Source organism: Stenella coeruleoalba (assembly GCF_951394435.1).
Source record: "Stenella coeruleoalba genome assembly, chromosome: 10".
Lineage (NCBI taxonomy): Eukaryota > Metazoa > Chordata > Mammalia > Artiodactyla > Delphinidae > Stenella > Stenella coeruleoalba.
The window spans coordinates 15,730,771-15,745,241 of record NC_137156.1 but is presented as its reverse complement, the minus strand read 5'-3'; the positions used below and the strand labels follow the sequence as shown (position 1 = coordinate 15,745,241).

The following is a 14,471-nucleotide window of genomic DNA, read 5'->3' as shown; positions in this document are numbered from 1 at the left end:
TTCTGAAACCTCAGAATTAATTCAGCCTCAGTAACACTGGAATGGAAGCTCTGTGGGAACAAAGACTTTTCTCTCCTTTTCACTGTTATAGCCTCAGAGCCTAGAACAATACCTGGCATAAATAAAGGCTCAATAAATATTTATGGAATGACTGAGTATACTTGAAAAGAGCTTCACCCTTCTATGGCTTCCTTTCTGATGGCTTCTCTTAAAAAGCAGATGCCTTATTTCAGCCTCAGAAAGTTCTTTGATTACTGAGACTATTAGCACAATCGTTTTCCTTCTTAAAAGCACTGTAATTTAATTTTTGAGTGTATAATCTTGTAATTACTTCCAATAAATTTCTGATTTGTAAGGGAAAATATTTTTGCCTGCTTTTAACTTGAATAGTCATTCAACTTTGTATTCAAAGGAGCTCTGGAAATTTGAATTCTAATCATCTCTCTTCTAAGTGCCCTTCTTGAAGGGGATAGAGTCATTCCTTCAGAAGGGAAATAGGAAATCCGTATTTCTATAATTTGGTACGAATGGGTTTTGGAAATGCTTCATATTATGACAAAATGCTTTTTTCCCTGGGAGGTAAAGATGCCTGGCTTTTCCTGCACTTGATGTTGGAAGCAATTAAATGATTTATAAAAGCGTTGTTGCATCTCTAGAGCACATTTCCAGCTGCCTTACCAGTTGTAATTTGTCACCTTTCCCCACACTTGTGTGATGTTGGTGAGGTGCAGTCTGTTTTGCAGAGGGTCAAGCTGCATTTCCAGGTTCTCTGGGTTAGTCTCCGGCCAGGAGTGGAATCTTCCAGCTTTGGCAGAGACTTTACAGACAGGCTCTGACTGTTTCCCCCAAATAATGTTGTGGTAGCAGAGAGCCATGTCATAAGACCGAAAAGAAAAAATGCCAGAACAAGTTCCTCCCCTCTTTCTTTGCTTGTGTGGTTGCCAATACTGCAGAAATAGGGAGTGGTTCACATTTCCCGATGGATGGAAGTTGTTTCCTATTGCTGCTGGGAAAGAACAAGAAACTGGAGTCAGGAAGCCTGGCTCTTTCCAGCAGTGTGGGTTTGGAAAAGCCGGGCAGCTTCTTCACATGTCAGGTTTCCTGCCTATGAAATGTAGGGTTTGTGGTGGTTTGAGCTTAAGTTCTCTTCAAGACTAGAATTTCTGGGTTCTCTGTGAATTGTTTTCCTCTTCCTTTCACCGAGTTATGAGCCCTGTCCTATGCATAGCTGGGAATAGGAGGGGACAGGGAACATTTGCAGCTATGTGGAACTAACCCATTTCAGGACTGATTGTTGTTATTCAGGATTTATCTAGAGAGTTCTTGGGGTACCATTTTCTGTTTCCTTCCCAAGCCACTCTGTTGGGCAGAAATCACAGGTAGTCACTTACCTCATATGAACCGACTGGAACAGAATATAATATCTCCTGGGATGGAAGGCCTCATGTGGGAACTTGGTGATGCAGTTGCCAATTCTGGAGTACTTGCTTAGTGCCAGGTGCTAGGCTGAGCCCTCGTAAATATATTATGTTTCACTATTTTGATCTATAGACCCTTATTTAGTATATCACTTAATGTTCTATTACATTTAATATTTCCTATCATTATTGCTAATATATTCTTTCTAGGACAACTCTATAGGATACAGACTTTTTTCCTGAGATGGAGAAAAATGAAAGCTCAGAGTTGGGGAAACAGATCCATACATATGATTTTAACGTTATAATTATATATGTTAGCAGGTAGCACTAGAGAAATACAGGCAGTGGAGCAGCGAATGGTGTTGGGAGTGGGGGTGGGATGGATACAGCAAGACTATGCCAGGTGACATTGGAGCTGAGCCTTATCTGATAGTTTCCAGCTAGACCATAGGAGGGAGCAAGTAGTTGCAGGCAGAGGAAGGAGAAAGATTCCTGGCCTGAAAATGCAGGATGTAGTTGTGGAAAGGGAGCAGTCCACTGTGGTTTAACACAGGGTGGATATGGAACATGGTTGGAGATGAGTCCAGAAGGAAAGGTAGAGCTTAGCATGCGAAGCACCTTGGATGCTGTGTTCAGGAGTTCTGATGTGATTAGATAGGGGGATCCACTGGAGACTTTTTTTTTTTTTTTTAACATATTTATTGGGGTATAATTGCTTTACAATGGTGTGTTAGTTTCTGCTTTATAACAAAGTGAATCAGTCATACATAAACATATGTTCCCATATGTCTTCCCTGTTGTGTCTCCCTCCCTCCCACCCTCCCCATCCCACCCCTCCAGGCTGTCACAAAGCACCGAGCCAATATCCCTGTGCCATGCGGCTGCTTCCCACTAGCTATCTACCTTACTGCGTTTGTTAGTGTGTATATGCCCATGACTCTCTCTCGCCCTGTCACAGCTCACCCTTCCCCCTCCCCATAACCACAAGTCCGTTCTCTAAGAGGTCTGCGTCTTTATTCCTGCTTTACCCCTAGGTTCTTCATGACATTTTTTTCTTAAATTCCATATATATGTGTTAGCATACGGTATTTGTCTTTTTCTTTCTGACTTACTTCACTCTGTATGACAGACTCTAGGTCTATCCACCTCATTACAAATAGCTCAATTTCGTTTCTTTTTATGGCTGAGCACTGGAGACTTTTAAGACCAGTAACATTCATTTGTTGTTTGTTCACTCAGCACACAGTAGGTTCACTCAGCACACAGTGGTGAATGAAACACACATGACCATCCTTGCTTTCATAGAGCTTTCAGGCTTGTAAGGGAGACGGTAGTTAATCAGATTATCACCGATCTTTATAGGTACAAGTTGATGAATGTTTTGAATGGTGTGTGTCTGTGCATTGGGGGTTTATACTATAGGACGGTCAGGACCTGTCTCTGAAGGAGGCCGGGGAGTGAACGTGAGTAGGTAGGTGGTAATTGAAGCCTCAGGCATCAGCAGGGAGGGTCCTAAGCAGAGCACTGGGAATGCTAACACCTAAGGAGTAGATTGAGGAAGATGAGCTGAGCAAACGCCTTGGAAGAACTGACCAGAGAGCTGGGAAGGAAACAAGGGGAATGGAAGCCAAGAGAACAAAGTGTTTTGGGAAGGGAGTGGTTGGCAGTATGATGATGGTTTGTATTTTAGGAAGATCATTGTGTAAACAGGATGGTTTGTGAAGAGGAAAATCTGAGTGAAGGACCTTACAGGCCAGCGGTTCCCAGCTCTGGCTGCACGTTGGAATTATACCTGCTAGGTGCACCCCATCCCAATGAAATCAGGGTATCTGGGGGTGGGGCCCGGTGCTCCCCAGGTGATTCCATTACGCTGCCGTAGTTGAGAACTACTGCAGTGGTCCAGGTGAGAAAAGACGAAGGGCTCAGAGCAGCGGGTGTGAAAGTGAGGAGAGGGGATGGGCTGGGATGGAGAAGGACCACGTAGGACTTTGTGACTAATTGCATGTGGCGGGTGAGGGAGAGAAAGAAGAGAAAGTTGACTGAACGGGTGCGCAACAATCTGATCCTCTGTGTTTTTGGTTCCAGATACTCCTTTTTTGTAGCAATGGGCTACCTTACGATATGCCACATCAGCCGAATATACATCTTCCACTACGGCATTCTCACTACAGATTTTTCTGGGTGAGTATCTTAATTCGTGTGGGGACAGTTGGACTGCTGACTCAGTCCAGCAGCCCCTTGACTGCTGAGTCCCTTGACTCGGTCCCTTGGGGTCTGTAAAGATCAAGCATGCGCGTAAGAGTCATCGGCAGCTCATTAAATCAGTTGGTAAGACTGTGCTAATGAGGTTGAGGTTGAAGATTTGATTGCTCTGTGAGACGGTGAGCTCTGCTATGGCCCACGGGCTATATCTGTCTGGCCACCCGTTTTTGTAGTTACACTGGAACATACCCAGGCACTCATTTATGTGTTGTCTCTGTCTGCTTTGGCACTACAGTGGTAGAGTTGAGTAGTTATGACAGAAATTATATGACCCACAAAAGCCAAAATATTTACAATCTTGCTCTTTACAGGGAAAGTCTGCCAACCCCTATTCTAAGGCCCTTAACACAGAGTTGGTGTTTATCACCTACTGGTTAATAATACAAAATTCTTCCATACTAGTTGATGAATAGCTGCTACCCTGAGCCCCGTGAGTGCTGCCTGGCTGCCCTGGCCCCCTCCCCAGATCCCCCAGACTTCTAGCGATGAGAAGGGCAATGCCTGGCACAGCAAGGGTCTCCATACTTCTTCTAAAAATTTTGTCTGTTACCATAGCCTTAACGTGGGGGCCACCCCTCTCCTGATTGGTCACTGGGTGAAGACGGCGGTGGATCAGTGAAAATTCTATTGCTCTGTTGGTATTTGTTTAGGAGCAACTTTTTATGAATCTTGAGGAATGGGTACTAAAGCAGAGCTACTTCTCATGACACATTGTACATTATCCACGTTATTTCCTTAGGAGTTTGGTCATGGTCTACGCAGGCAGCCTGGAGTCAGGGAGAGCCTGGGTTCTCCTTTCAGGTTGAATTGCCTTTCATTGGATGAGTTGGTAGAGAATAGTCAATGAAATAAAGACCTACAGATTACTGCCCATTGCTGTGAACTTTGCAAGTTGTGCAACTAAACTGTCCCACTGTGAAGAGGCTTCGGAAGGCAAAGTGTGGTTTGGGACACAAAAACTGTTGCATTGGGATTTCGATGACCGTAGTTTGGTCTCAGACTAGCTTTTTGGGCATCGGTTCCTCTTACCCTCGGTCCTTTCGATTTTACCATTTTCTCTTTGAATTGCCTCCTTTCTTTATTCCTTTCCTCCCAGATTGTAGAGCATAATTTTTCAATTTTTCTGAAACATGTTCACAAACTTCTTTACTTTTTAACAATGTGTACTGCTAATAAAATACGGGAAATATGGCAGCAACAAAGATAACAATATAGTCGTGAAGTTATAGCATTAAAAGTAATTTTATTTTATTTTTAATAATAACACACATGTGTCCTTTAGAGGAGTAATTGTAATCCCTTGTTTTTTTTAATATATTTTTTAACATCTTTATTGGAGTATAATTGCTTTACAATGGTGTGTTAGTTTCTGCTGTATAACAAAGTGAATCAGCTATACATAAACATACATCCCCATATCTTCTCCCTCTTGCATCTCGCTCCAACCCTCCCTCTCCCACCCCTGCAGGTGGACACAAAGCACAGCTGATCTCCCTGTGCTATGCGACTGCTTCCCACTAGCTATCTATTTTACATTTGGTAGTGTATATATGTCCATGCCACTCTCTCACTTCGTTCCAGCTTAACATTCCCTCTCCCCATGTCCTCAAGTCCATTCTCTATATCTGCGTGTTTATTCCTGTCCTGCCCCTAGGTTCTTCAGAACCATTTTTTTTTTTTAGATTCCATATATATGTGTTAGCATATGGTATTTGATTTTCTCTTTCTGACTTACTTCACTGTGTATGACAGTCTCTAGGTCCATCCACCTCACTGCAAATAACTCAATTTTGTTTCTTTTTGTGGCTGAGTAATATTCCATTGTATATATGTGCCATATCTTCTTTATCCATTCATCTGTCGATGGACACTCAGGTTGCTTCCATGTCCTGGCTATTGTAAATAGAGAATGAACATTGTGGTACATGACTCTTTTTGAATTATGGTTTTCTCAGGGTATATGCCCAGTAGTGGGATTGCTGGGTTGTATGGTAGTTCTATTTTTAGTTTTTTGAGGAACCTCCATACTGTTCTCCATAGTGGCTGTAGCAATGTATATTCCCACCAACAATGTAAGAGGGTTCCCTTTTTTCCACACCCTCTCCGGCATTTATTGTTTGTAGATTTTTTGATGATGGCCATTCTGACTGGTGTGGAGTGACACCTCATTGTAGTTTTGATTTGCATTTCTCTAATGATTAGTGATGTTGAGCATCCTTTCATGTGATTGCTGGCAATCTGTATATCTTCTTTGGAGAAATGTCCATTTAGGACTTCTGCCCATTTTTGGATTGGGCTCTTTGTTTTTTTGATATTGAGCTGCATGAGCTGCTTGTAAATGTTGGAGATTAATCCTTTGTCAGTTGCTTCATTTGTAAAGATTTTCTCCCATTCTGAGGGTTGTCTTTTCATCTTGTTTATGGTTTCCTTTGCTGTGCAAAAGCTTTTAAGTTTCATTAGTTCCCATTTGTTTATTTTTGTTTTTATTTCCATTTCTCTAGGAGGTGGGTCAAAAAGGATCTTGCTGTGATTTATGTCATGGAGTGTTCTGCTTGTGCTTTACTCTGAGAGTTTCATATTGTCTGGCCTTACATTTAGGTCTTTAATCCATTTTGAGTTTATTTTTGTGTATGGTGTTAGGGAGTGTTCTAATTTCATTCTTTTACGTATAGCTGTCTAGTTTTCCCAGCACCACTTATTGAAGAGGCTGTCTTTTCTCCATTGTATATTCTTGCCTCCTTTATCAAAGATAAGGTAACCATATGTGCGTGGGTTTATCTCTGGGCTTTCTATCCTGTTCCATTGATCTATATTTCTGTTTTTGTGCCAGTACCATACTGTCTTGTTTACCGTAACTTTGTACTATAGTCTGAAGTCAGGGAGTCTGATTCCTCCAGCTCCGTTTTTCTTTCTCAAGATTGCTTTGGCTATTCGGGGTCTTTTGTGTTTCCATACAAATTGTGAAATTTTTTGTTCTACTTCTGTGAAAAATGCCATTGGTACTTTGATAGGAATTGCACTGAATCTGTAGATTGCTTTGGGTAGTATAGTCATTTTCACAATGTTGATTCTTCCAATCCAAGAACATGGTATATCTCTCCATCTATTTGTATCATCTTTAATTTCTTTCATCAGTGTCTTATAGTTTTCTGCATACAGGTCTTTTGTCTCCCTAGGTAGGCTTATTCCTAGGTATTTTATTCTTCTTGCAATGGTAAATGGGAGTGTTTCCTTAATTTCTCTTTCAGATTTTTCATCATTAGTGTATAGGAATGCAAGAGACTTCTGTGCATCAATTTTGTATCCTGCTACTTTACCAAATTCATTGATTAGCTCTAGTAGTTTTCTGGTAGCGTCTTTAGGATTCTCTGTGTATAGTATCATGGCATTTGCAAACAGTGACAGCTTTACTTCCTTTCCGATTTGGATTCCTTTTATTTCTTTTTCTTCTCTGACTGCTGTGGCTAGAACTTCCAAAACTATGTTGAAGAGTAGTGGTGCGAATGGGCAACCCTGTCTTGTTCCTGATCTTAGAGGAAATGGTTTCAGTTTTTCACCATTGAGAACGATATTGGCTGGGGGTTTCTCATATATGGCCTTTATTATGTTGAGGTAAGTTCCCTCTATGCCTGCTTTCTGGAGGGTGTTTATCATAAATGGGTATTGAATTTTGTCGAAAGCTTTTTCTGCATCTATTGAGATGATCATATGGTTTCTCTCCTTCAATTTGTTAATATGGTTTATCGCATTGATTGATTTCTGTATACTGAAGAATTCTTGCATTCCTGGGATAAACCCCACTTGCTTATGGTGTATGATCCTTTTAATGTGCTGTTGGATTCTGTTTGCTGGTATTTTGTTGAGGATTTTTGCTTCTATGTTCATCAGTGATGTTGGCCTATAGTTTTCTTTTTCTGTGACATCTTTGTTTGGTTTTGGTATCAGGGTAATGATGGCCTCGTAGAATGAGTTTGGGAGTGTTCCTCCCTCTGCTATATTTTGGACGAGTTTGAGAAGGATAGGTGTTAGCTCTTCTCTAAATGTTTGATAGAATTCGCCTGTGAAGCCATCTGGTCCTGGGCTTTTGTTTGTTGGAAGTTTTTTGTTTGTTTTTTTTTTGCGGTACGCGGGCCTCTCACTATTGTGGCCTCTCCCGTTGCGGAGCACAGGCTCCGGATGCGCAGGCTCAGCGGCCATGGCTCACGGGCCTAGCCGCTCTGCGGCATGTGGGATCTTCCCAGACCTGGGCACGAACCCATGTCCCCTGCATCGGCAGGCGGACTCTCAACCACTGCACCACCAGGGAAGCCCCTGTTGGAAGATTTTTAATCACAGTTTCAATTTCAGTGCTTGTGATTGGTCTGTTTACATTTTCTAATTCTTTCTGCTTCAGTCCCAGAATGTTGTGCTTTTCTAAGAATTTGTCTATTTCTTTGAGGTTGTCCATTTTATTGGCATAGAGTTGATTGTAGTAATCTCTCATGATCCTTTGTATTTCTGCAGTGTCGGTTGTTACTTCTCCATTTTCATTTCTAATTCTATTGATTTGAGTATTCTCCCTTTGTTCGTGATGAGTCTGGCTAATGGTTTATCAATTTTGTTTATCTTCTCACAGAACCAGTTTTTAGTTTTATTGATCTTCGCTATCATTTCCTTCATTTCCTTTTCATTTATTTCCGATCCGATCTTTATGACTTCTTTCCTTCTGCTAACTTTGGGGGTTTTTTGTTCTAATTTCTATAATTCCTTTAGGTGTAAGGTTAGGTTGTTTATTCGAGGTTTTTCCTATTTCTTGAGGTAGGATTGTATTGCTATAACGTTCACTCTTAGAACTGCTTTTGCTGCATCCCATAGGTTTTGGGTCATTGTGTTTTCATTGTCATTTGTTTCTAGGTATTTTTTGATTTCCTCTCTGATTTCTTCAGTGATCTCTTGGTTATTTAGTAGTGTATTGTTTAGCCTCCACGTGTGTGTATTTTTTACAGACTTTTTCCTGTAATTGATATCTAATCTCATAGCATTGTGGTCGGAAAAGATACTTGATATGATTTCAGTTTTCTTAAATTTACCAAGGCTTGATTTGTGACCCAAGATATGATCTATCCTGGAGAATGTTCCATGAGCACTTAAGAAGAAAGTGTATTCTGCTGTTTTTGGATGGAATGTCCTATAAATATCAATTAAGTGCATCTTGTTTAATGTATCATTTAAAGCTTGTGTTTCCTTATTTATTTTCATTTTGTATGATCTGTCCATTGGTGAAAGTGGGGTGTTAAAAGTCCCCTTCTATGATTGTATTACTGTCGATTTCCCCTTTTATGCCTGTTAGCATTTGCCTTATGCATTGAGGTGCTCCTCTTTTGTGTGCATAAATATTTACAATTGTGTCTTGGATTGATCCCTTGATTAGTATGTAATGTCCTTCTTTGTCTCTTGTAATAGTCTTTATTTTAAAGTCTATTTTGTCTGATATGAGAATTGCTACTCCAGCGTTCTTTTGATTTCCATTTGCATGGAATATCTTTTTCCAGCCCCTCACTTTCAGTCTGTATGTGTCTCTAGGTCTGAAGTGGGTCTCTTGTAGACAGCATATATACGGGTCTTGTTTTTGTATCCATTCAACCAGTCTATGTCTTTTGGTTGGAGCATTTAATCCATTTACATTTAAGGGTGTTATCGATATGTATGTTCCTATTCCCATTTTCTTAATTGTTTTGGGTTTGTTATTGTAGGTCTTTTCCTTCTCTTGTGTTTCTTGCCTAGAAAAGATCCTTTAGCATTTGTTGTAAAGCTGGTTTGGTGGTGCTGAACTCTCTCAGCTTTTGCTTGTCTGTAAAGGTTTTAATTTCTCCATCTAATCTGAATGAGATCCTTGCTGGGTAGAGTAATCTTGTTTGTAGGTTTTTCTCCTTCATCACTTTAAATATGTCCTGCCACACCCTTCTGGCTTGCAGAGTTTCTGCTGAAAGATCAGCTGTTAACCTTATGGGGATTCCCTTGTGTGTTATTTGTTGTTTTTCCCTTGCTGCTTTTAATATGTTTTCTTTGTATTTAATTTTTGATAGTTTGATTAATATGTATCTTGGTGTGTTTCTCCTTGGATTTATCCTGTATGGGACTTTCTGTGCTTACTGGACTTGATTTACTCTTTCCTTTCCCATATTAGGGAAGTTTTCTACTATAATCTCTTCAAATATTTTCTCAGTCCCTTTCTTTTCCTCTTCTTCTTCTAGGACCCCTTTAATTCGAATGTTCGTGCATTTAATGCTGTCCCAGAGGTCTCTAAGACTGTCCTCAATTCTTTTCATTCTTTTTTTTTTTCTTTTTTCTTTATTCTGCTCTGCAGTAGTTAATTCCACTATTTTATATTCCAGGTCACTTATCCCTTCTTCTGCCTCAGTTATTCTGCTATTGATTCTTTCTAGATAATTTTAAATTTCATTTATTGTGTTGTTCATCATGGTTTGTTTGCTCTTTAGTTCTTCTAGGTCCTTGTTAAACATTTCTTATATTTTGTCCATTCTATTTCCAAGATTTTGGATCATCTTTACTATGATTACTCTGAATTCTTTTTCAGGTAGACTGCCTATTTCCTCTCCGTTTGTTTGGTCTGGTGGGTTTTTATCTTGCTCCTTCACCTGCTGTGTATTTCTCTGTCTTCTCATTTTGCTTAACTTACTCTGTTTGGGGCCTCCGTTTAGCAGTTGGCGGGTTCATAGGTCCCGTTGTTTTCGGTGTCTGCTCCCAGGCAGACACCAAAGGTTGGTTCAGTGTGTTGTGTAGGCTTCCTGGTGGAGGGGACTGGTGCCTGTGTTCTGGTGGATGAGGTGGATCTTGTCTTTATGGTGGGCAGGACCACGTCCAGTGGTGTTTTTGGGGGGTGTCTGTGAACTTATTATGATTTTAGGTAACCTCTCTGCTAACGGGTGGGTTTGTGTTCCTGTCTTGCTAGTTGTTTGGCATAGGGTGTTCAGCATTGTGGCTTGCTGGTCGTTGAGTGGAGCTTGGTCTTAGTGTTGAGATGGAGATCTCTGGGAGATCTTTCGCTGTTTCATATTACTTGGGACCGGGAGGTCTCTGGTGGACCAGTGTCCTAAACTCAGCTCTCCCACTTCAGAGGCTCAGGCCTGACACCTGGCCAGAACACCAAGACCCTGTCAGCCACATGGCTCAGAAGAAAAGGGAGAAAAGAGGGAGGGAGGGAGAGAAGGAGGGAGGAAGGGAGGGAGGAAGGAAGGAAGGAGGAAGGAAGGAAGGAAATTAAATAAAGTTGTTAAAATAGAAAAGAATTATTAAAAATAAAAAAGTAATAAAAAGAAAGGAAAGAGAGAAAGAAAGAAGAGAGCAACCAAACCAAAAACCAAATCCACCAATGGTAACAAACGCTAAAAACTATACTAAAAAAACCCAAAAAATCCCCCCAAAACAGACAGTCAGAACCATAGGAGAAATGGCAAAAGCAAAGCTATACAGGCAAAATCACACAAAGAAGCATACACACTCACAAAAAGAGAAAAAGGAAAAAATGTATATATAAAAAAATTAAAAAAGGAAGAGGGCAACCAAATCAATAAACAAATCTACCAATGATAATAAGCTGTAAATACTAAACTAAGATAAACATAAAACCAGAAACAAATTAGATGCAGAAAGGAAACCCTAGGTCTACAGTTGCTCCCAAAGTCCACCACCTCAATTTTGGGATGATTCTTTGTCTATTCAGGTATTCCTCAGATGCAGGTACATCAAGTTGATTGTGGAGATTTAATCTGCTGTTCCTGAGGCTGCTGAGAGAGATTTCGTTTTCTCTTCTTTGTTCTCACAGCTCCCGGGGCTCAGCTTTGGATTTGGACCCGCCTCTGAGTGTAGGTCACCTGAGGGCATAAGTTCTTTGCTCATACAGTACAGGGTTAAAGTAGCAGTTGATTTGGGGGCTCTGGCTCACTCAGGGAAAGGGGTAGGGGTGCAGAATGTGGGGCAAGCCTGTGGTGGCAGAGGCCGGCATGACGTGGCACCAGCCTGAGGTGCGCCGTGTGTTCTCCCGGTGAAGTTGTCCCTGGGTCACGGGACCCTGGCAGTGGTGGGCTGCACAGGCTCACGGGAGGGGAGGTGTGGAGAGTGACCTGTGCTCGCACACAGGCTTCTTGGGGCTGCAGTAGCAGCCTTGGCATCTCCTGCCCGTCTCTGGGGTCCGCACTTTTAGCCGCGGCTCATGCCTGTCTCTGGAGCTCATTTAGGCGGTGCTCTGAATCCCCTCTCCTCATGCACCCTGAAACAATGGTCTCCTGCCTCTTAGGCAGATCCAGAGTTTTTCCCGGACTCCCTCCTGGCTAGCTGTGGCGCACTAGCCCCCTTCAGGCTGTGTTCACGCCGCCAACCCCAGTCCTGTCTCTGGGATCTGACCTCCGAAGCCTGAGCCTCAGCTCCCAGGTCCTGCCTGCCCCGGCAGGTGAGCAGACAAGCCTCTTGGGCTGATGAGTGCTGGTCGGCAGGGATCCTCTGTGCGGAAATCTCTCCTCTTTGCCCTCCACACCCCTGTGGCTGCGCTCTCTGAAGATTCCCCCCTGCCCACGCCCCGTCTCCACCAGTGAAGGGGCTTCCTAGTGTTTGGAAACTTTTCCTCCTTCACAGCTCCCTCCCACTGGTGCAGGTCCCTGGTGCAGGTCCCATCCCTATCCTTTTGTCTCTGTTTATTGTTTTTTCTTTTGCCCTGCCCAGGTACGTGTGGAGTTTCTTGCCTTTTGGGAGGTCTGAGGTCTTCTGCCAGTGTTCAGTAGGTGTTCTGTAGGAGTTGTTCCACATGTACATGTAGTTTTGATGTATTTGTGGGGAGGAAGGTGATCTCCATATCTTACTTCTCTGCTATCTTGAAGGCCCCCTTTTTAACAATATTTATTTATTTTTGGCTGCATTGGGTCTCAGTTGTGACACGCATCCTCCTCTGCAGTGCGTGGGCTTCTCTCCAGTTGTGGCGCGTGGGCTCCAGAGTGTGCAGCCTCTGTAGTGGCGGCATGTCGGCTCTCTGGTTGTGGTGTGTGGACTCAGTAGTTGCGCGCCAGCTTAATTGCCCCACGGCAGGTGGGATCTTAATTCCCTGAACAGGGATCGAACCCCTGTCCCCTGCATTGGAAGGTGGAATCTTAACCACTGGACCACTAGGGAAGTCTCAAAAGTAGTTTTAAATGGTGGTCATAACTTTCCCTAGTGTTTAATCAGCAAACTTTATTTTTTGGGGTTCAACCTCACAACTGGGCTCCCCCACCCTGTCCCCCATACTTAGAAGAGTTCCTGGCTCTTCATAGATGTTCACTAAAGGAATGAGTTAAATACTCTAGTATTTGTCAGTCCTTTTTTTTTTTTAATGCTTCCAGGAGCCTCAATTAAACAGCTCCTCCAGCCATATTTGGTTGGGATATTGAACAAAAAACTTTGACTTTAGCCTAAAGTAGATTATTATTTGTTTCTCATCTATATCATCTTTCTTTTTAGGACACAAGTGTATATTCATTCATTCATTTCTACAACAATTTTTTAGTCTGCAATATGCTATGCACAGTGCCAAGTGTCAGAGACACCATGCATTTTAGCAGGAGGAGGGGTATTCCTGGCAAAGGGAATAGCTCTGCAGGAGCACAGACATGTGAGGTGCTTGTGGAGGTCTCAGAAAGCCACCTTCCTTTCCCTGCCACCCACATTCTTATGTCAGCAGCCTGGCAGTCCCCAGAATCCGTCCACTGCCCCTCATGCCCACTGCCACCACCCTGGATCACCATGTCTGCACCTTTCCTAATTGGCCATCTTTCCTTCCATCCTGCACCTCTTCTCCAGCCTATGCTCTCTGGAGTATCAAAGCCGATGGTGATTTGGACCTGCTTCCTCTGCTGCATCGCCTCCCTGTGTGCACTGCATGTGGCAGCAGTGCAGAAGAGTGTAGGGTCTGTGCATGCGCTTGGTTACTTCATGTCTCTGCGCCTCTGCCTTACTCGTTCCCCTGATTAGAAGCCCCTTTTCCATCCTTAAGTGCATGGAAATCTCTCACTTCACTTTTTATAACCCAGCTCAAAGATTACTGCTTTACAGAGCTTTCCCTGCTGGCCGCCTCCTCCCTCCCGCACCCCCTTCCTTCCACCTCGTGAGTCCCTGCATTTGGACCTGTGTAGCAGGAGGCCTCTCATCTGCTCTCACTGGCTGGTGCTGCCCATCGCCCGTGAATCATACTCACTGAGACCCCAGTGCACGGAGTGTTTGTAGGTGGTGAGCATGGGCACTTCTGCTCTCATCCATTGATTTGTACGCTTAGGTAGTGTCATGTGTTTATCCCCAAATTTGTTTATTCCAGTTTGTACTCATTATAAATAAGCTGATTATATATGGATGTGAAAGGAGAGAGAGTGGTTTGTCTAAATCTAGGTAGGGACCTTTGGAAAGCCACCGAAGCAAATTTAGTATATTAAAAGTAATAGTGGTTGAATTAAATGTGATGTGGCTGAGAAGGCCGAAAGAACCTCAGGGAGGATTATACCAAGTAAAAACTCTGCACTCAAATTGCTCTGCAAGCATCTTTACTTCCTTTTACCTTCTCAATCCTTGTTAGAGGAAACAACTCTGGAGATAGTGGATGGGATTTATGTAAGAGAGTAGCCACCACTGATCAGATCCACACTCCAAGGAAGAGCTTTGGTCCTGCATTGAAAGGTTCATTCATTCATCATTCAGCAGACCTGACTGAGAAGCTCTATATGGCAGGCACAATTATAGGAGACAGAGGTGACCAAAGACTGTGGAATG

The 14,471-nt window shown here is 42.7% G+C and overlaps 1 protein-coding gene across 4 annotated transcripts in view; it reads left to right on the top strand.

Annotated features, from left to right (window-relative positions):
- MBOAT1 (membrane bound glycerophospholipid O-acyltransferase 1) overlaps window positions 1-14,471 on the top strand; it is a 113,788-nt gene that overhangs the window by 57,872 nt on the left and 41,445 nt on the right. For all 4 annotated transcript variants that reach the window (XM_079935073.1, XM_079935072.1, XM_079935074.1 and 1 more), the window contains exon 4: window positions 3,507-3,602. In XM_079935073.1, the coding sequence (XP_079791199.1) occupies window positions 3,507-3,602 (96 nt within the window). The remainder of the gene's footprint in view (window positions 1-3,506; window positions 3,603-14,471) is intronic.